Genomic DNA, 22,926 nt, shown 5'->3' with positions numbered 1-22,926 from the left:
ACATGAAAACACCAAGATGTCTGTTTTCATTTACAGCAATAAAACTTCCAAAATAAATCCTCCATATATGGTCAAAATTAATTAATATTTTCATTGATCTTAAACTATGTTTTTTCACAGACTCATTTGTTCTTCCCACCATATTTCTGAGGCTTGGGCATTATCATCTGGAAGGGGAAGGACACAGGCTTTATCACTCCTCTTATTTAATGATCCATGTAATTTTCCCCACAAACAGACTTTGTGGACAAAGTTGGCCAGAATCTAATTAAGAATTCCTTGCCTCCTTCTGTTTTAGACTTCTGTTTCTTACCTTACATGGCTGTGCAGTGCTATTTTGCATCATTAAACAGCCTAACCCCATTCCGGCACACAAGCGGATGAATGTTACTCATAGTGAAATGTTGCCTCTATGTTAATTTTGCGAAGTGCTTAGGATCCTTCTCAAAGGAAGGAACAACAGAAATGTAAGTCATTATCATGTACAGGAACTGAGGAAATAAACCTAAGGGAAACAAGCACCAGAAGCTGCCACACAAAATGCAGACCAATTTGAAAGCTTAAAAAGGAACAAGAAAACAGCTGTCAAACAGCCTTTCAGGCTTGGCATGGTGGGAGACATTGCAGCATGCAGCTAGCCCAGCAGAAGAAAATTAAATAAGACTGTCAAACTGCTGACTCAGCAGAAGACAGCACAACTCCCAGTGCATTTTAGAATTAAACCCAGGTCAGTAAATGCCAGGTCCTTTCACAAGCAAGAAAAGCCAAAGGATGGTGACAGAAATTCAGACACCACTGCAAGGCAAGGAAAGAGTCAGAGCTGGGATCTAACATTACCAAAGGCAGTCTGAAAAAATTACAGACTCGGGGAAAACACAGTTCAGGCACAGGGAAAACAAACGATGCTGAACATATTGTATGCTCAAATCGATGACACTGAGTGCATGCTAGAGCTCATGAGCAGCAATAGTAACTCAAGCACAGAGTAGCTCCAGTGATAATCAAAGCTTTAACACTGAAATACCCTTGAAAAACAGCAGAGAAGTTTACACGTAACAGTGCAGAGAAGACCAAAACGAAAAAGGCTGTCCCGGTCTAGTAAAAAATACCGTCAAGCCAAGTCAACCACATACAACCAGGGCTCAAACACAAAACAAGAAGCATGTGAGAACAAGCACTGGAACACTGGCCAGAACCAACACCAGAGGACAGAAGCAAACCAAGCCAATGACACAACAGACAAGCTATTTCTTACTGAAAAATGCCTCAGCCATTTCATGTTAGGAGGACCTTATTTCAAATTCATTCAGAAGCAAATGTGACCAGACTTTTACTGTAGGAAAATCAAACTGCCAAAATCTTACCAAAAACAAATACAAAAGAGGAGGAGGGGGAAGAGAAAGAAAAAAGCAAAAGAAAGAAAAACATAGGGTCCTATGAATATATAGCATTTCCCTTCTCTCAAGCCCAATGGAAGGAGAACAGAGCCTCCAGTAAATAACTTTCAGATAATGTAAAAATAGAAAAAGCAAAGGATTCACAGGACAAGCAAAGATGTCATTGACATGAGACAGTTTCAAGCAAATGCAACTGAACAGATGAAAACACACCCTCAGGCACTGGGGGCATGTTCACTCACTGTGAGTCTCCTTCAGCTGAAGCTCTGTTAGTTCTTTCTCCAGACTCAGTTTGGTTAGCTGCTAGCTTTCTGTGTCCTCATCTTTTCATGCATTTCAAATCTTAAGCAGCCTTAATTCCCATGCTTTCTTCAGCTGCCTTTTCATGGCACAGTCTGGCCACCAAAATCAACAGGAAATAAATTTTCTCTTCCAATGGCACCTGTGTGGTTCCTCACTGCTACAGATTCCCTTAAGTGATTTCCAGTAGATTACTGGGCACAAAGCAAGGGAAAGTGAAAGTGGCTATGCTGTGTATCTATCCAGTATTGAAGGATACATAACCTGTTCATGTTACTCCTGAGTGGAGTACAGATGAAGTCATTACTGTTGGGCTGATAAATAGCCACAGAATCAGAGAATCTTAAAATAGCCTCAGTTGGAAAGGACCTAAGAGGATCACTGAAGTTTGTCCTACTTCTGGCCATGGACAGGACCATCCCAAGAATCACACCATGTACCTGAGAGCATTGTCCAAACACTTCTTGAACTATGGTAGCCTTGTTGCTGTGACCAAGGGAGGCTGTTCCAGTGCCCAACCACGCACTGGGTGAAGAACCTCTTCCTTAAGCTTAAGTTTCCCCTGGCACAGTTTCATGTCATTGCCTTGTGTCCTGTCACTGGTCACAGAGAAAAGAGATCAGTGTCTCTACCTGGCTGCTTCCACTTGTGAGGAAGAGTTGGACTTGATGATCCTTGTGGGTCCCTTACAACTCAGAATGTTTTGTGATTCTGTAAAGCTGTAAATCCTGTAAGACTGCTATGAGGTCTCTGCTCTGTCTCCTCTTCTCCAGACTGAACAAGCTAAGCGATCTCAGGCACTTCAGTAGGTTCACTTGTATGTGGAATTTGGGGGGAAAATCATTCTTGTGTTCAGATTGAAATTAGGGACAAAAACAAATCACCCTCCCTGGTCTGCCGTTTTTTGGGGGGTTTGGCATTTTTTGAGGATATTATGGACTAATCAGGGATAGTGATAGGATGGATCCTTGATACTGTGCTGTGATAGGAATATGTAATTACTGTACCCACACCTGAAAGCTCATCTTCCCATAGCAAATCAGCTATCTCCTGCATTAAGATATGGATTTTTTTTTCAGCATGCTGAGATGAAACATTCTCACAATCAATGAAATGCTCATGATTAAAGGAACATATACACAGCAGCATCTGACATGCCATGGAAATCTCCAAGCTTCTGGCAAGCAGGAGGGGTTTCAACCAGAAGCAATGTGACTGGCACTAGCACATCAGCCCTGTACTAGGAGTTCATGCTGCATTGCAAGATGCAAACCTTACCAGAGGTTTTTTGGTTCTCTGTAAAGTTAGGATTATCCCCTCATATATTAAGAAGCCCGGAAATTTTCCAGCATGATCTGGTATTTTTGCACCGTTGCACCTTCTTAGCTGCAGCTCTCCAAGCACCTTTACTGTTTTTCCCTGTCCACCCTTCACACTCTCAATGAGACTCCCATAAGCCTGCACAAAGACAGTTATAGTTCTCTGCTGCCTATCAAAACCTTCACAAGAGTTAGGCAGTTGGTGTGTAAAGCCTGCTGCCTACCATGCTGACTAATGTTGTCTCATTGTTCCCTTGTACTCCCCCGTTGGTCCATCTGTACCCATCTGCTACCTTTTGTCTTGTAATTGAAGTGTAACCACTTTGGGGTAAGAACCACCTTTTTTTGTTAATGTTCACTCAGCTCCCTGCAGAGCAGAGTCCCAAGTCCATAACTAGGTGCTGGGGACAGCAATGATGATGTGTAAGAGGTGACTGCATATACATCTGGCAAAAGGTTACAGTGGCACCCTCACTGTGTGGCATGAGCAAGTCAGCTGAGAGAAAGCTCCAGACAAGAGTTCTCATCCAGAACACAATGGAGGTGGAGTCGGTCTTCTCTTATGGCTGGATGCTGCTATCACATTAGTACACTGAGCACAATTCTCTGGGATCCCCTCTCCAAGGAGTTGGGTTGGCAACCCCAGTAAAGGTCAGATGGCTGCTATCACCCTCATCAGCTACACCAGCACAGAAATGGTAGGAGGCATTCTAACTACAGCCTGGGCTTAATAAAGATCTCCAGCTCCAATATCTGATTTGCATAAGAGGACAAGGTCTCTCCAAGAAGCTGTCATTGTTTCAATGTAAGAATTCCCTCCAGTGGCAAGGGAGTAGGGTCTGGTGGAGAAGAGCCAGAATATTTTTCTGCAGGCTCATGAATCATACAAATACACTCCAAAATTCAAGCAAATTCAGGAACTGCTTCAGCAAGAGGCAAACAGAGTGGACAGCTTATAATGACATAACATACAGGGGTTAGGAAGAGACTTCTAATATGTTCTCTTTGGCCAGAGCTAGACTAGTTTAATATTGCAGGATGCAGTAATCCAGCAAAGACACAGTTTGACCAGCATGTCTGCAAGATTTACATATAATGCATTTTCAGAAAGATTGTTCCATTTATCCTCTGATAAGAAAGGCTTTGTGTGGCCCTTGAATTTGCCCTTCTCCTTAGGAGTCAGTATAAGATTAACATGGCCATAATTAGCCACGAATACACACAGTTAGATCCTGGACAACTGTGAGAAGTCAGGCCAAATCCTGGCAGTGGGTGCAGCTTTGGTGCACAAATAAAGCCATCTGGTTGTCTGATTGAATCAGGGTCATAAACAGACCCATCAGATGTGACCTAAATCAGGTATCTAAGGGACACTCACTTGGGAGTGGGATATCCATAAAATATGTATTCTTTGATGCAAGTCTGCTGTCTAATGAGAAGTAAGGCATTCAGCAAATTATGGTTTCTTAGAGACATGTCCATAAAGAACACTATAAAAATAAGGGGGAAAATGCACATAGACCCCTGTTATAATTTCAGCCATAAGTGCTTGGATCCAGAACAGTCCCTCAGCCCTAAGAGAAGCTACATCCTTCTAAAAACTGATCCTATGGGAACAGAATCAGTCACTTACTCTGAGTAGGTTTAAACAAACTTCTATGCCATTTCTCCCCAGGGACAATGAGTTATAAATTCCTATGTACACAGCAAAATTAGCAAAACAAGACTGATTGGCAAAAAACAATCCAATCTTGTCACACTGTAAAAAGAGGTGGACTAAAAAATCGTTTCCTCCCTGGACATGCAGGTAAGATGACAGAACTCCACACACAGAGCAGAACCTGACCAAAGGCAGTAATTTCTACCTCATGGAGGCGAGCATACATGTGCATGCATGTGGAAGGGATCAAAAAGGCTTGCCTAGCTGGGCATCAGACAACACAAGGAAGAAACAGTCTCAAAAAATCTAATCATCTTTCCAAAGGCAGCACAGAGCCTTCAGAGAAGACTTGGATTTGTACAGCTGCAGTTTTCACCTCACAACCCTACATTCTTGTTCCTCTCATTTTTAAAGGGCCTTCTTTAAGAAGGCTTTTATTTTCTAAAAGAGTGAAATTAAAAAAAAAAAAAATCTAAGTCCTTCCTTCTGCTAAGCAATATAACAGATAGGATAACATGATTCATACTGATTCTTCATGGAGTGGTCAGTACAACATGGCCTGTTACTAAAAGACTAGAATACTGATCAGTATTTTCAGTCCTCTTCCTTGTTATTTCTGTCACTGGGACGTTGAAGCACACAAAGAGATGACAGTGAATATTTCTTTTAATGCACAGTAAGACTTGCAATCAAGCTGGAAGGCTGCATCATCATCAAATACTACAGCCTCTTCAGCATCTCTGTGGTGTTCATCAGCTCCCAAAGGTGCAGACCTCAGGAGGTGACAAGTGCCTCCATAAGAGCTTTTGTTTGCAGCTATGCACAATAGCCTTCACATGCCAACTGCCTGCTCGTACAAAAGGTTCATGGTAGAAGCTTGAAGAAATTATGTCCTTACTGGATCAGGCTTGAAGTTTCTGCTGATCAGCTTGTCATAACCCAGGTTGTCTCTCCTATGAAATAAGCTGCTTTTTGTGAGACGCTCTTCAGATTTGTCTTGCTCATCTAATTACAGATATGTAGGCTAGCAGAGAACCACAAGAGATCACTTACTGCATCCACCAGCTCAGAGACAGGACAAGATAGATTGAGATTCTGAGCTGTTGGATATTCTTCTCTATGTCCTCCAGCAAATGAACCTCTACCAGCAAATGAGCCTCATCATGTTTCACCATGCCAATAATTAGACAGCTCCCTATATATCTAATAGAAATCTTTCTGCTCGAAAATTTAGCAAGATAACTTCTTCTTTCTCCCTACTGGAGCATGAAAAGCAGCTGACCAGTATGTTCTGTTTTCAACAATCATTTAGGTGTCCAAAAATTTATCTTGTTCTCTTTCCTCATTTTTTTAGATAAGGGAAATTTTCATTTTTCATTTTTTTTCTTCTAAATCCTTTTTTCCTTTCTGTTTCTCCCTCCCATATCCCAGGGGAACCCTTCCCAGGCATAGATGGCCATAACTATGCTCTGTCCCAAGCTGGAGACAGAGTCACAGAAGTACACAAACTCATCTTATGCAGACTGTGACTGAACACATCTCTAGAAAGCCTATGGGGCAGAGAGTAGTAGCACTATTTTCCACCCCCTTGCAGTATTAGGAAGTCCTGGAAGTCTACAGTCACTGAGGCAGCTGACAGGATGTCACAGTAAATGGCCCCATTCCCAGGGAACACTAATGCATACAACGGTGTAAGGGTACAGGCCAGGAGCAGCCTGCCTATGATTTGGTAATTGTGGTCACACAAACAGCTAGAGGAAGCAGGACAGACCCTGCTGAAGAGTTCAGAAGTCAAATGCTGATAATTACAGCACCAGCAGGAGGCAAACATTTTATCTGCTGAGCAGGGTGAAGGTTGATAGGGGCAGAGGATTAGTACATGCAGCAAGGAGAATGAATCTTTCAACATAAGTTTTCCATTTGTTCTCTAAGATGACTTGTAGTGTCATGCTGACCAAAACCATCACCTAGGGCTTTGTTTGTCCAGACAGGAAGAGGAGTGAATGGGGCGTGCTTGCTAAGAGGTAGAGGGAGCTTGTGAATCAAAGGGGTCTGTGGGGTGGCACAAGAAGTTGGTGTCATGAGCCTGATGGAAAGGTGCCCTGAATCCCCAGTGACACACCGAAGAGAAGAGGCAGAAAAGCATCAGCAAAACGGAGAGGCTGAGCACGAATTAGTGACAGAAGTGATGCAAAACTCAAGAGTAGTTAGAGAAAGAATCTGAAAGAGGGTCTCAAAGCTTGTAACATTTGTGTCACCCCAGGTTTGCTGGGGGAAAATGAGGAAGCAAATGGGAGGATCTAGGAGCTAATGGGACAGGACTGCTGGCAGGGAGCTAGTGGGGTAGGACTCAGTAGAGAAGGAGGATGTGATCAAGAGCTGAAGATAGAAGCACTTGCTAGTTCTTACAAAGGGATCATGACCTCAGAATTAAGTCCTCATCATATGTAGGATCATAGGAGAGCAGAAGAAAAAGGCAAATAGTGAAGAAAAATACTGGGAGAAAACTTCCCACACAAAATATCACAACCCATTGACACAAAACCTAGTGTAGTACTGACCGTTCGGCTCACTTTGCAAGACATCTGGCCCCCACTCATCACTGCAATGTGGCATGGCCCTTCATGGGCTGTAAGAGTAGACATCCTTCACCACCTCCATATGCATACCTGCACCTCTATGATAAATACAACAGGGGCATGTAGGCCCCCAAAGCACACCTCAACTACCTGGCCAGTGAAGCTAAGAGCTTTACTAACCAGCTGATGAAAAGGTGGTGAGGAAAGGCATGCAGTATTCTGTCCCCAAGGAGCAGAGTATAGAGAAGTGAATTAAATTCAGCATATTTGCTTATCATGATGAATCATTATTCATGGTTAAGACAAGTAGGAGAGCTCAAGTTACTGCCCCCTTACAGAAAGTGGTTTCTCTTCTTGTGCTTTCATGATTGTCAGCCCTACAAGGCTTCAGTTTGTCTGAGAGATTTATCATCATCAGAGTCCGAGGGCAGCTACAGCTTCTCTGGAAAATTAATTCCTGTTCTGAAATAACTGGTGAGGTTGTGAAGATATTTATTCACAAATGGGAGAAAAATTAAAAATCACTAAAGATTTCACAGACCTGAAATCCTGAAACAGTTCAGTCACTGTTTGGGTCTTTGCTGCTCAGAAAATGGAAGACTTCACACCTATTTTAAAACATATCTTATATATTTCTACTCCATGGGACACACCCTCAAAATCCATTTGCCATCTTTCCAAAATCAAATGTACCAAGCTGTACAGGGCTGCAAACTGTGTTACTAAACCCAGAGGAGACTAACAGAAATGATCAGAAGACTAAAAAACATGACCTACCAAGAGGGACTGAACAAATTCTTGTTTAACCTACACCAGAGATGACTGGGAGACAACATGATAGAAGACTTCAAACCCACATAGGGACGATAAGAAGTGGTGGAAAATAAACAATTTCCTATGTCCATTAGGGAGACACAATGTATTCATGGGGTTAAATTGCAGCCAGGGAAATCTAGGTTAGACATTAGAAAAACTTAGAACAGTAAGGAGAAAGAAGCCAAAGAAGAGATTGACTTGGGATTTCATGGGATTTTTTAGCATTGAAGGTCTCTCAGAACAGGTGAGACAAACATCTGTCAGGAGTAATTTCAGTCTAGTTAAACCCTCTCTTGGGGCACAGGGAGGCACTAGACAACCTCTTGATATTCCTTCCAGGCATAGCATCCCATTATGGATAAAAGTGCGTAGTTAAAGACTGAGCTATAGTGAATGCAACTGGACCAAGTCAGTGTTTCCCATGCAGCCTTTCATCTCATGTCTCCTACTTGCCTAAGTGTTTGCCTAAAAGTTGACAGGATGAAGCACATTGCTATTTACATATAATTAGTGAGAATTTGGATGATGTTCCAAAGCACTTATAAAGGCATTGGAATTATGTGCTAAAAATATATTAATAATTTCTTGCATTGTGGCATTGCCTGGGAGCAGTTGCTAAGGGCCAACAGTCTTGACTCTCTGCAAACATAGAACAAAACTATGATCTTTGTCACAAAGATCTCTGTTTCACACTTTTTTTTTTTATGTTTGCATTTCTGCTGAATGGAAAAAAAAAAAGATTAAGAAAAAGAGCATGAGGTTAGAGGTATGAAAAGTTTTGGTCTGTGATTGGAACATGGAGATGACTTCAGTGTCTTCCAGGAAGAACCTGCCAGCATAAAATTCAACCAGTTCAGAGTGTGATTATAATAATCTGATCCTCTCTGAGATAGACACCCACTTCAAGATAAAACATTTGTGCCCAGGAAGCACTATGTGTTTTTCTTACCACTAATACCATAGTTCATCATAGCGTCATTTCAGTCCAGTCCCAGCTCCTATAAAATGAAGCATTTTTTTGGTTTAATAGATGCCAAGTAGTCCCCACACACAGCAAGGCTCAAGCAGGCCACAGGTCTAATCCCAACACTCCTGATCACCAGGATCCCTCCTACTAATTGTCTGGTTCATCTGAGAGACCATAAATACACTCTCAGAGACTGAACAACCCTTCTTTACCACTGACAGAAGCCACCAAGCCTTCACTGAGGGTGCAACGTGTGAAGCATCTGACAGGCAAGATAGAAACAGGACTGTATTTAGCTGCCTCCCCAGAGACTGCAAAGCATTCCAGCAACAGATTCCCACAGCCAGCCCTGCTAATAATCCCTAGGAGGATGCATGCTGCTACCGCTTCATTTTGTTTCTCTGACAATGGAATTCTCCCCCATGAGAACAAATTTGGTCCCAGCTAGGAACAAATCCTCCTGGACTTTTCCTGGTAAGCTTTAATGAAGTTGAATGACAAACCAAGCCTGACGTGAGGTCTCTACAGCCTGAGCTTTGCATGTCCACACTCAGTATCTAGACAGCCTACCTTCAGATATGTCCGAGAGTTGTACACACATGCTATGCCATGCCCTTTGTTTCCTCACACTCCTGACCCATCGAGACCTCTTCTGACTCTCCCAGACCACACACCCTCACCTGGTCTGAATAGTGCCAAGACCATGAGATAGACAGGTCCTCCTGGAAATCAGGCACAAGCTGGAGCCTTTTACCTTCTTCCCAAATTTCTGCAACTACTGGGAGACCTTAGTGCCTGCAGCGCACTAATGTGATTGCTCTTCTGTCTCATTCACAAGTTGTTCCTACAGCTCTCTTCTGAATACACTTCTCCTGACAGCTCTCCATTTCATTCTCATTTCCCCATTAATTTCTTCCTCGCTTTCACCAAACAGGTCACTTGCAAGTCCATGCAGGGAGCAAGCAGGCAAGGAGAGAAAGTTTCCTGTGCATAGTGGGACAAAGGGGCATTTTACTAAGCCATACACATTATCGCACCCAGACCAACTTCTGCCTCATATCTGTCAAGTGTTCTTATGAATTCTCCTTCCTTTGAGCTGACTTCTCACATCCATAACTTTTTTAGATCTCATTTTCTTAGCCCTTAAACTACCCCCTCTGCTTCAACTGAAACCCTTTGGTAATGCTTGTTCTGAACCTAGACCACTGACATTTATGTGGGAGGTGAAATTAACCAAAACTTCCCACTAACTCAGAAATTCACAGCATTTCTAAAATGGTGCTTTGGGTTACATGCAAATTATTCCAAAACATGCAAATTTGGATCTTTGAACAACTCAATATGATCTCATGTTCACATCCTACTTAATGCACAATCCAATTGCAAGGGACACTGGCCAGATATATCAAGCACAGTTATTAATACTGGCATAAATTACTAAGTGTGGCTGTAGCTCAATCATAGTAGCACACAGAACTTCACTGCCACCAAGCCATATAGAGAAACATTTTCTGTCTCAGCCATTGAAACTCATGGCACAGTGGAGGTATCTTCTCTGAAAGGCTGGAAAACTTATGTTCAGAGGTTACAGAAAGAAGCTGATGAATTTTTTATGCATGCTAATGGAAGACTGTAATGGCATCCTGCATGGAGAAGACAGCATTGGAGATACCAGTGGTCCAGGATACAAGAAGCAGACTGCCAGCCCTTGATAAGAAGTACAGAAAGGTGGGAGAATTATTTCCTTTGAGCCTTCCCCCTTCTTCCCTGACAGTTTGAGAATTACCAAACATATCCTACCCTCTCCCACTTCCTCTCCTTGGTCAAAAGGATGATGACTAGCTTGGGATGCATCTGGTATCCGTCCTCACTGAACGACAAATTCCTGCCTTCAAAGGTGACATTGATCAGGTACCTGCAGGAGAGAGAAGAGAGCAAGAAAAGCATTACTGTTTTGAAACTAAACCCAAAACGAGACCCTGCCTCCCCTCTTCAGCTCACATCAGGACGGTAGGAGCACAGTGCAAACAATGGAAAATCTAAGAGGAAGGGAGTTAGAAAAACAGTACAATTAGTCCAGAAATTGGGACAATCAGGCAAGGCAGGGAAATTGCCCCCATTTTGTGACTGGGATAGGGAAGTGATTTACTGTGCTGACTCTCAAAGAATTCCTAAAAGCACATCTAAGTATCACACACACATGTATGTCTCGGGTTTAATCTGGTTTTTTCTCTCACCCAAGATTCCAAGGCTGGTGGTTCATGTGGGCTCGAGGGAGTGATTTTCCCTCTTGACCTCAGAGGGATTTAGGGTCTGCTGTCTGACTCTGTGTCTCTGTGTTCTGTGGTAAGCTCAGTGCGGCACGAGAATGAAGGGAGTCTCAAGGTCTTGGTTTTCTTGGTTTCTTTCTCGCGTTGTTTATTAGTTCTTATCTTACAATTCTCAGTGTCCGGCCAAGATGTTCACAGCAGCCTGGACACGAGGTGACTCCCCTGTGTCCGGCCAAGGTGTTCACAGCAGCTCGGACATGAGGTGACTCCCCCTCGTGATGGGAGGTCACTACCTCTTATACAGATAACTACGTACCCATTGTTTACAATTCTGTGCCAATGTCTATCACCTACACTAACAGGGTCATTTCTACTCTGATCCAATCCACTGAAACTACTTTGTGCCCATGTCACTGCAGAAGATGGATGCCAAGGGAGAAGAAGAAGAACCCAGGGCACCGCCCTAAAAACTCCATCTTGTCCCTTTGCATCTACATTCTAAAAACCCAAAACTACAAAATCTTCTGCACAGTGATAACTAACTACACTACTGTCTGTCACACATTTGTGACTTGCAATTCTTCTCTCTGTTGGATGTTTTTCACATGGACCAAAATCAAAGACTGTATCTTTCTGGGCTCTGTGCCAGGCAAAACCCCCCTGCACAGACCCCAGACCCCATTTTTTGGGTCCCAGGCCTCTCTACCGAGCTCTGTGACTTTCCAGGGTGCTCAGAGGGATGCCCTGGACTCCAACATGTATGCCTACAGTCTCTGGTTTTCCTCTGCCTCAAAGGGCAGAGGGATCCATAGCAATCAGCTCTGTAAACACACTCCACAGCCTACACCTTGCTCACTCTCCAAAGGGGATTTTGCATGCCATTTGAGAACAGTGATGGGTGACAGGTGAAGCAGTGAAGACAGCTTCCCCCTGCCCAAATATCAAGGCATTGACTAGGGAAGCAGTGGTGACCAGAGGAAGAAGCAGCACACCTGCAAGCAGCTCTATCTCTGCCAGAGCCAGCACACCTCATGAGGCCCAGAGTGATCCTCTGAAGTAGCTTAGGAATAAGGACAAGGATGCTGAAAGAGCCCAGTGAAAATCCTTTTTCCTAAGGGACAGAGTCAAGCCCTACACCCAGTGAAATCAAACTAAAGGGTGATCAGCCCTGCAGCCAACATCAGCAATTCTCTTTGTCTGGAAAGACCTCATCACTTCTGCAGAAGGCGCTCCTCGTTGGGGCATTTCATGTCAGCTGTACAAATGGACAGTTAAACAGCCCAGGCTTCAATCTCATTTATCCTAAAGCCTCCTTACTCAGCTCTGGCAATACTGAAGACCTTTAAGTGGACTGAGATTACAGCTACACTCATTTCAAGGTCTTGTGAGACATGTTTAAAGGAGCGCATTGTGAGAGCATGTTAAAGGGGTGTTGTTGTAAATAAGAATCAGGTCTATTGTTTTCTTAACTGTCAGACCATCTAGAAATACACTGTGCAGAAGAGGAGGTAAATACACATTTCACAGTTCAGTGGTTTATATGCCATCTCTGTGGCACTCTGATAGTTCACCCTGTTTATATATTTCACTTCAGTTCACAAGCCTGTTGCATGAAGTAGATTTTACCTTTGTAAATCTGCTCTGGCACCAGTAGCGTCATATCACCATGAGAGGCAGAGATGACCAAGCTGCCTGCAGGGCTAGCCCCTGGACTCTGCCCTCCCCTACTTTGCACAGCTCTATAAATTACACAAGCAACATTTCTATTACAGACGTGAGGGGTTCTTCTGCTCCATTACACCATGACATCAGGAAACATTTCCTAATATTCAGCTTCAATTCGTCCCCCATGAACTCAATTTGAACCAATTTCAAGAAAATAAATGGGGGGGGGGGGGGGGGTGGAATCTGTTTTTTCAGTGGGTTCATGCTTTTCTACTATCTGCAAAAAGAGACCTCCCTGCTAATGAAAGCATTGTATCAGGAAAACAATTTGTTTTTCTTCAAACAAATAAAAAAGCAGGTCATTATTTTAGTTTCTTCCTTTTTCAAACTTTTTGGTTTTAACTCCATTAATCAACCAAACTCATCTACTAACACTCCATTGCCAAGTGCAATCAGTAATTACGTTATTTCTAAAGGAAATTCCACACTTGCTCCATGTTGTGACCTTCAAGGGATATGTTCAGCATTGGAGATACAGCCATAAGAGAGCCCAGCATGAAACATATGCAACAGGACAATTTTCAAAGGCAGACTATTGGTTATTTTTCAAAAACCAAAGCCATTTGGAGCCCAAACATTCAGTAAACCCCAAAACATCCTCCACCTGGAAAACCTTTGCCACACAATTTTTTTGTAAGGGCATAAAACATCCCATGTCGGGACCACACATGCTCTTTTTCCCAGCTGTGTGAATTTTTCTGGTACTGAGGAATGCCAGGCACAGACCACTGCCAGATATGTGCACCCTACAAGACCTAGTTAAGGCTCTGGTGATGGGAGGGATCTTCCAGTGGACCAAGATTAAACTTCATTACTTCTTTGCCCTTGCCACCAAAGTAAAGACAAAGAAAGGCTCCAAGAAGATGAGGATCCCATTAGCCTAATGGGAGTTGCAGTTTTATATGTCAGTAATAAGCAAGCAATACCAACATCTAATTAAACAAACACCAATATTAAACCATTCTCAACCCTCTTTCTCCTCACACCCAGGAAGGATTCCACTACAGGAATCTCCCTTGCACAGCCTGACAAGAAAAGTTCATATAAATCAGCAACAGACATGAGACAAGAGGGTGTCATTTACACTCATTTTAACTGGAAAGATTAGAACCTCTAATAATAATCAAGGTGGGATCATCAACAACTCCAATCCTTGGAGCTGCCTTGAGATTTACACTTAAAGCAGCACTAAAATCTCTTGCTTCACACCTTAATGACTGAAATTAGTCTCCAAATCTGGCAGTATAACTCTACAGAGTGTTTTCCCTCCAACTCATTAGCAATATGTTTGCAAAAGTTTGCAGGAGAAGTGCACAAGAAGTAGCATCCCCCCCAGCTTTCCCTGCTCTCCTCTACCTATCCTGTCACCTAACACAGGGATGCAGAGCAAGAGCAGCTCACAGGGAGCTGCAGGGCTTGCTCAAGTGCACTAAGCCTATGTGACAAAGCATCAGGGCTTGAAGGACTCCCAGGCAGGCCGAGTCAGCAGCATGCTGTAAGGCAGCCACACTCAAGTGGCTCTGCCCTCCATCATTACTGCAGCAGTAGTCATCCCCTTTGGCAGCATTGCTGCCCTGGTACACCAGCACCACTGCTGCCTGCTCTGGCCAGGGGGATTTAGTTCCTCCCTACAGCCTACACACACTCCAGTCCCTAAGCAGGCAAGCAGGGGAATGAGAGACACCTTACATGTTTGAACTGAGCCACCAGCTGTAACAGGGGCACAACATGAGGGCAAGCAGGTTGTGCATGCAGGTGACATAAACCAGGAGGAAACTGTGCCTGTAAAAAACTTAATCCCTGCATGTTTGGGACTCCAAGATGGAGAGAGTTAGAGAAAGAGAAATGGGGCGTGGCATGGGCTGACACAGGCAATTTAATTTAATTTGCTAGAAGCACCTTTCAGCAAAAGATTTTGCTTATGTGGCAATTTCTTGGAACTACTTGATGCAAGCAAAGAAGGGTTGAGGCCTTCATCTGCCCAGTGGTGATGCAGTAGATGCAATGCCCAAACTCAGACAGGTGAGAGCAAAACACAGAGAGCCTGTTTCCACAGGCTGATATCGTGAGCCCTCTGCTAGGGACAAGCACATAGGAAATTAGACCCAGGGGGATCTAAGTCCTCATCCTGGGCTCTGAGGCAACATCCTCACCCATTCTAGATGTAAGGCTGTCAGCCCTGCAAGTTAAAGGAGAGTTTTCAAAGGCTGGTTGGCATAGCAAATGGAGCACTAAAACCACATCAGATGGCCAGTTTAGACCAGCAGAGAGATGATGGCATTTTAAATGGTTTCAGCCAGCAATAGAGAAAGCCTAGAGAGGCAGATGTGTGGGCTCAGGGGACTTGAAGGAACACAGAAAAGGTGCTAACCAAATTTTTTTCTGCCCCAGAGACAGGTGCAAAGGAGATGCATTTGAAATAAGGACTAGCCACTCCTACCTCTGCCTCCAGTGACTTGCTTGGAATCAGCTCCCCCTAAGCCTGCTGACTGGAGGGGCAAATTTGGACGTTGCACTGGTTCACTTCATCACATTCCCTGCCTCATATGTGTGCAGCACACACACAAAGACACACCTTCCTCTGTGTCCTGCCAGTGCTTGTTATGCTTCAGTGAGACAAGCGTTCTGTCTGAAATGGTGTGATTATCCTTATATCGATCGTTTCCCTGAATAAGATAGACCATATAAATAAAACAGCCTCTCCACAGTCAGCACTGGGAGTCATCTCAGCAGCCCAGCACAAAGGGAAAAACAGGATATAGGTGGAGGGTGGGGAAAGAAAAGCTGTGGGATATCTTTTACCTTTGCAGGGTAAAAGGCAGGTGGAATGTGATGCAGACTACCATCATCCTGTCTGGAATCTCACTGTAATGGGTAATGCTGAGGCCAATCATAACAGCAGTGAGATGAAAGCAATGAAAGGCCTTTACCCCACAGAATCTGCATGGTGAAATAGCTTTTTTTCATCCTTAGAGACAGTGTTAAAAATTCACCAGTCTGAGGTATCAAGGAACAGACCTCCTTCATGCTCAGGAAGGAGAAAAAACCAAAAGCATGTTACTGCATTTTAGTAGAAGTGCTCACAACTCCAAACCATGTTCCCTCTCTCAGCACCAGCAAGACCAACTCAGCCTTGCCTGATGCAAACAACCAAGGAAGAGTACATCAATCCAGCCCTGCAGCAGGGTCCTGCCTATCCCTCACATCTGCTCCTGAACAAGGATGGACAGACAAAAGGATGAGTGGACTCAAAGGACAGAGAAAAGTGAGTCTAGGACCAGTATATTTGTCTACAAATGGGAATTCTGACCTTGAAGGGGCAAGTGATTGACAGATAAAAGACTAAACAAGCACTATATTATTAATGCCTTCATGTGAGTGACTGATATAGTGCTGATTTTTTAAATGAGAAAACCGCAACTGATCTCTTTCCTTCTGACTTATATGTCCATTATCCAAACCCATGGAAAGCTTAAAATGATACAGATATTATTTCTCTATACCATCGTTCAAAATCTCTGTGCTGCCTCTGCCTTACAGAGCACAGCCAACTCACACACAAGAGCCATCCACACCCAGCTGTGCATGCATGAGGTCTCTTGAGGTAAGACAGGCTCCATAGGATATCAAACCCAATTGTTCACCCCCTAAAAAGGCAAAAAGAGGCTCTGCCTGGGCCTTTGATCAAATGTCACCATTGAATTTGTTCTGAAAATGCTGATCTCAGCTGAGCCTTTCAGAGGTTCTCCCACTGCTCACTGCCCTGCACTGTCTCTTACATTGCTGTGCTGTCAGTGGCTTATGGAGTTGTGAAAGGTAGGCACATCTGGCTGTATCTGTGTAACATCTGTCTGGTGTCAGGCACAATTTAGAGCAAAAGGATTCCATGCAATGGGCACGAGTGCAGCTGATTTTATGTAACAAGAGGCTATTACGAAAAACAAAACCGAAACAAATTAGAAAAAAAAAATAGAAGCAACCATCAACTAGGAAAATTAAATCTTAAGGGAATGGTATCTCACTCCTCTGCATTAATTTCTTTCTCTTTCACTGTCAGTGGTACCACTGAATATGCGGAGATGCACAGTAAGAAAGAAAGTGTAGAAAAGAATGCTACCAAATTCCAAATTATACAGGTACCTTGCACCAGAAGATCTGCCCAGACTACAGTGTAAATTACTTCTGGTAATCAATCTGACCTGTAGTGTTACAGAAATGCCCAGAGCTCAAGATTTCTTTCATTAAGCAAAAAGATTTGGAGATCATCTAGATTAAGAAATATCCCTCAGGCTAAAAGATAACAGAGATATAAGAGATTAATTTGGTTTGTTTCTGCTGCCCACACCTTTTTAGAAGACAAGAGGGCAGCTACTGGGCTGCAATAAATCAGTGATATTCACCTGACATCAATGGAGTCATACTGGTCAACCCCCTGAGACTGGCCCCTCACCTCTATGAAGATGAATCTTTTTGGTGTTTGATCCTGACCTCTGAAATAACCATTTCTGGTGGAAGACAAACTTCTGCTGAACTGTCCTTGCTGTTTCTCCAATATATTTAGCAAAGTAGCTTTAAAAACAATGTGTATACGGGCTGAGACTTCCAAGTGACAGCTCCTATGTACAGTGGAAGGATGAATCTTCTCCATCAATCCCTCTCTTAATCTTAAATTGTACTTCCAGTTTGTTTCCCATTTCTTTTATTTATCTACGATGAATTTGTCATTTCAGAAAGACTCAGAGATGACAGTTCCTGGGGTCTGAGGATATATCTATCCTTGGAGGATGCAGGGAGCCACAGCAATGGCAGGGTTGCTTTCCTACACACATTGTTTAATCCTAATGAGACAGGACCATTCCTGAGAATGAGAAGCAAAGGTCACTTTCCACAATGTGTGCAGCCCCCATCCTCCCTCCTGAGAATGTAAGGGGAAACTCATCATTGCACCACAGGGTTTTGCCTCATAGACAGGTATCCACCAGGAAGGAGACAGGGTGGGGGAGTCATTGTGCAGGGTCACTGAATTTGGTCCTCAAAAGGGAACATGGGGTCAGCTCCAACCTGGGGCAGACATGACAGTAATGACAATTAGGTGGAAGGCTGGTTGTCCAGCTGCTTCAGTGAGCTTCAGAGTTTTCACAATAAATTTCTCCTCCACGTACATAACGTCATCCAGGACCTGATCTCCCATTTGCTTTTCATCCTACGCAGTCACTGCCTTTTGTACCAATGAGGAAAGAGGTGCCATTCAGGCCTAGTGGCATTTCACACTCCCTCTGCCAGGGTACTGCTGACAGTACCAAAACCAGACTGTATGTGACTTGTAAGATACACAAATATACAACAGGATGAGGCAACCTGTTCATGGAAAAAAGAGCAAGATAAATCTTCATTTTGCCCTGTGTGCTATGCTGATCACAGCAATACCTTGAAATTTCAACCAAAGACAATTTTTTCTCTCTCAGACATCCTGACTAACCTATTTTCACAAATGCCAGAGCCATGAAAAATTATGTGGCAAAACCACTTTTTAAATGGGATAAGAACGTGGCCACATTCTCTCATTAAGAGGTCAACATTTTGTTGGAAAGGAAAAGAAACATAAGATCTGCAAACTGCAGTAGTTTTGGACAGAAGATTAAGCTTCTGGTACCATCACGCTTGCACACAGTCCGGTCTGTTGTGTGGCACTCACTGCTCTTTCTTCAGTGGACAAGAGTCCCAATTAAAACACATTTGTGGTGTGCCACTTGGAAAGAATCCTACAAGAAACAGCATCACCTCAACAGGGGAAGGAATATCACTGAAGATTTAGTTCAAGTTTTGTGAAGGAGAAATAGGAATAAAAAATTCCCATGCTCCTAATCGCAAGAGAGAGCATGTAGGATTTCCATGTCAAAATATTCCCTTTTAAACCCAAAATACTTGATTTACAAATTCTGATTTCTTCTAAATTTACGTGGTTTTTTTTGTTGTTGTTGTTTTGTTTTTGTTTTTGTTTTCTGGGAAAATGACACAGTCCCAAGTATCTAGGGAATATACCTCTACATCTTCTGGCCCCACTGGAAATAAAACAAAAATAAGGAGAAGCGTTCTAAGAGCATAGTCTGTTAAAGCTGGAAATATCTATAAATATCATAGGAAATCAGTCTATTCTCAGAAAGGGTTTTTTAGCCAGAAAAGCTTTGATAAAAACAAATATACTTCTGAACTGACTCACTAAACCCTTAAGTAACAGAAAATAGCTAATAGAAAATTAGTTTTAAGGTCAAAATTGTTACAGTCACTGGATAAAATAAAAACTAAATGTTCAGTCCAAAACTAAATCAAGCTGGAAAGCTTTTCAGAGTTATTAAATTCCTGCCAATTACTTTTTTAAAGTATTATTTTTTTATTGATACATCTTTACATCCTTCCTTATTCATTAGGTACAAATAACATATCACTTTTCTCCAAAGCAAAAATAGTTTTCAATGCATTTCTTCCATATGAAAAGACTAAAAATCAGCTTACATGGGGCAGTAAAGGCATGGAAAAATTTATTTGTCACAACAGATGACAATGGGTCATAATAATGTCTTGGCACCAACTAAGAGGTCACTGATGAAATACCACTAGAATAAGGTAAATATTGAAAGGTTAGGAGACATCCTTCAGATCTGCTTATCTGTCTTAAGGCATAGTCATACAACCATTGATAGGAGAAGCAGTCACAGAACAGAAGTCAAATGAGGCTCTTCAGTGATTTTTCACTCAGGATGATGTCTTTCAAGCTCTGCCAATTTGAAGAGCTGTAAGAAGATGTTCCAGTTGAACTACTATCCCTATGCAGTGAATTTAATCCTGATGACAGGAGCCTTATTTTTCTTAATAATTTTTCTACATCCCCTTGAAATCTCTCTTACATGGCTGTGGACCCTGGCTAAAAAAAACTGGCCAAGCAGATGTGCATGTCAACAACTTCTTTGGTCTTCTGAAGGTGGCTGGTATGCTGGTGTGGAGTCAGCCATCAGGGCATCTTGCTATTTACCCAGAGCTGATTCCAGTTTCTGTCCTGGGAGTCAAGACCATCAAAGAGGTGAATGTATCAGTTTTCCTATAGAGCTTTCAGAATATTTTTGCTTGTGGAAAACCACTCAAATCTGCCAGAAAGGTCCCTCTCACTGACAGAAGCCAGGCAAGACTAAACCAGTTGGAGACTGAAATAAATCCTTTTATTATATTCTCATAAAGAGCAAACTAGCTCATTTTTTTTGACCCAAGGAGAAACCACTAGTAATTTTGGGGTTATTCAAGTTTATCAAATGTTGAAGGCATTCACACATTTGTAAGGGGCAATGAATTCCCAGTGTTAGCAGGAGCAGAGTCACGCCTGCAAGGAGACTCACTCCAAAAAGTGTGACTCGATTTTCTTGGGTCTGTAGCAGTTTGGCCAAGCTGGCACCCTATCACTTTCTTCCCTATAACATCTCCAAGGCGGAATCAATTCAAAAAAATAAATAATCGCTCCTGTCTGTAACTGGGAAGGGAGGGCCTGGAGGTTGCTCTTCCTTCACCAGAGGAGCCACTCGCCCTCTGCTGCTGTTTCCTCTCCTTTCTTCTTTTTTCTCTCCCTCTGTGGGTTGATGTTTCCATGGAAACGTGTTCTTTAGTGCCGCTGAAATTACACTGCATTTAAGGCATTAACCCTTCCTTGGGCTTAAGAAAGTCTCAGAACTATTAGGGTTCATTTTTTATTATTTTCTCCCTTCCCTTTAAGCTTTCTTGTGGTTTTTTTTTTGTTGTTGTTGTTGTTTGTTTGTTTGTTTGGGTTTTTTGTGTGGGGGGTTTTTTTGTTTGTTTTTTTTTGTGGGGTTTTTTTTGTTTGTTTTTTTTTGTTTTTGTTTTTTGGTTTTTTGGGGGTTTTTTGGGGTTTTTTGGGGGTTTTTTTTTTTTGTTTGTTTTTTTTTTCCCTGTAGCATTAGGAAAACCTCTTTCTTTTCAAGAAGACCTCTCAGCTAGGATTTGTCTGACAAGGGGCACAGGATGCATCACCAGTGGGGCAGTGTCTAAATTAAGATTTCTTAATTCCCTTTTTTCCTCTCCTACATTAAATGCTTAACACACTTCTATCCACACTACATGCAAAGAGGGAAAATGCTGCAGTAGCAAATAAAATGAGGAGTAAGACAGAAGGATAAGCAAGAAAGCCACAAGTTGGCACATGTGAAGAACACAGCTTTGGTTAATACCAGAGCTCAAATCCTTGTAGTCACACACTGATCAGCATCTTCTTCATTACAAAGTGCCATAATCATGGACTCCCCACTCCTCCTCATGCCTGCCTCCTCTTCCTCTTCACAATCCTGTCTGTAATTAGTCATCCTTGTCCTCACTTGTAGTTGGCACTCCAACAACACTCAGTGCAATTAGTAGCCTCCTCCCCATCAGCACCTTCCCTGTGCAGCTGCTTCTCCACCCAATCTGCCATGTTTGCCGTGCTTCCCTTTGGCTCTCTGCTGGCATCCACCACTTGCATCAGCACTTCCAACACAGCCATTGCTGTTACACAGCCACCTTCACTGCAGCCAGCTCAACTGCACAACTGGTACATTCTCTGCTCTGACTGTGACAACAAGGCTCTGAAAGTCAAGATGTCTCTGTTTGGGTGCTCCCTGGACCCCAGGCCTCAGGTCAAAAATGACCCTGCAAATCCCCAGCCCCCAGCCTTTGCTTATACACACCCCAGTCATAGCAATAACACCTCTGTGCTCTTTCACTGACATCATCCCTTTTTTGAACACTGGGAAAATAAAGGAGACATAAATACCAAGAAGTTCCTTCTAGTTTTTCACATGGGTTCCTATACTCAGGCATGCCTCCTTTCTGCCCCAAAGTCCCATGTCCTAACAGCCTGCAAACTTCTTGCTTCCATTACTTCCACCTGTATAGCTACAGAGTCCATATTCCCTTGCACAATCTATTTTGGGTTTCCCAACACACACTTCAAGCCTATCTCACAATTCTCAACTCTTGCCCCAAAAGCCAGGGTGTGAAGAATCCTGCTTTGAGCTGGGTGCATATGTAGTGCCGTGAGGATGGAACAGTGTGGGAGGAAGATGCTATTCTGAAATGAATGATAAATATGGATAATAAATCCAACCTAAGTCTTTCATGCCTGTCTCTAGTGGATTTCCAATATGGGAGATAGAAATATCATGGGTACATTTTGAACATGGCTGGGAACACTGCCAAAGTCCTACTCAGAGTTCACACATTTACATCATTTATATCATATCCAACTTGTGCCTTGTATTATTAACTTCGTAGAGCATTTTGTCATGTAGTTTGTAATCCAGGCTCTGTTAAATCAATTTACACGCCTCTCTCTCTCTCTTCCTTTTGGTAAAAGAGAGCGAGAGATCCAGGGCTACACAAGGTCTTGGGAAGCACAAGGAGGGTGACTGATTTGCTGATATGAACAGTGCACTCCTACATTCTCATATAGTATTCTGGAAAACCTTTTGGGATCCATCCCTGAGGCCTGACAGGTGCAAAAAAGAAGGGAAATGTTTGCATTCAGGTCAATAATTCAACTGCTAGACCAAATTTGTAGTGATTGAATAATTTTTCCAATTGCTCCTAAGTGTTCAGAAGTCTCTGTGAAATACAGAGATGGGGTCCACCTGATAGGTGCCCAACATGGCGCTTCAACTTCTTAGGCTTCTTCCTCAGCAGTGTTGGAAAAGAGGTTGAAGTTGAAAGAAGACAAATCACCTAGGGCATTGAACTGAAGAAAATATCTTTAGAACTGAGTAAAGGTATATTGCCAAGGAAAAAGAAAGAGTTCTGATGTCAGATTAGGCTTTTGCAAGCATTGCTGAGAGATCAAGCTTTTTGCTCTCTGTGCGGCA

At 42.8% G+C, this 22,926-nt stretch overlaps 1 protein-coding gene across 1 annotated transcript in view; it reads right to left on the bottom strand.

Annotated features, from left to right (window-relative positions):
- Window positions 1–22,926, bottom strand: part of GRIN2B (glutamate ionotropic receptor NMDA type subunit 2B) — a gene marked incomplete at both ends in the record, with an annotated part of 173,376 nt that overhangs the window by 66,236 nt on the left and 84,214 nt on the right. Inside the window, one exon of the mRNA XM_083859506.1 lies at window positions 10,839–10,953. Coding sequence (XP_083715632.1) covers window positions 10,839–10,953 — 115 coding nt within the window. The remainder of the gene's footprint in view (window positions 1–10,838; window positions 10,954–22,926) is intronic.

The sequence above is a fragment of the Zosterops lateralis genome, assembly GCF_965231275.1.
Source record: "Zosterops lateralis genome assembly, chromosome: 4".
In the NCBI taxonomy this organism is placed as follows: domain Eukaryota; kingdom Metazoa; phylum Chordata; class Aves; order Passeriformes; family Zosteropidae; genus Zosterops; species Zosterops lateralis.
This window is presented reverse-complemented; position numbering and strand designations above follow the sequence as displayed.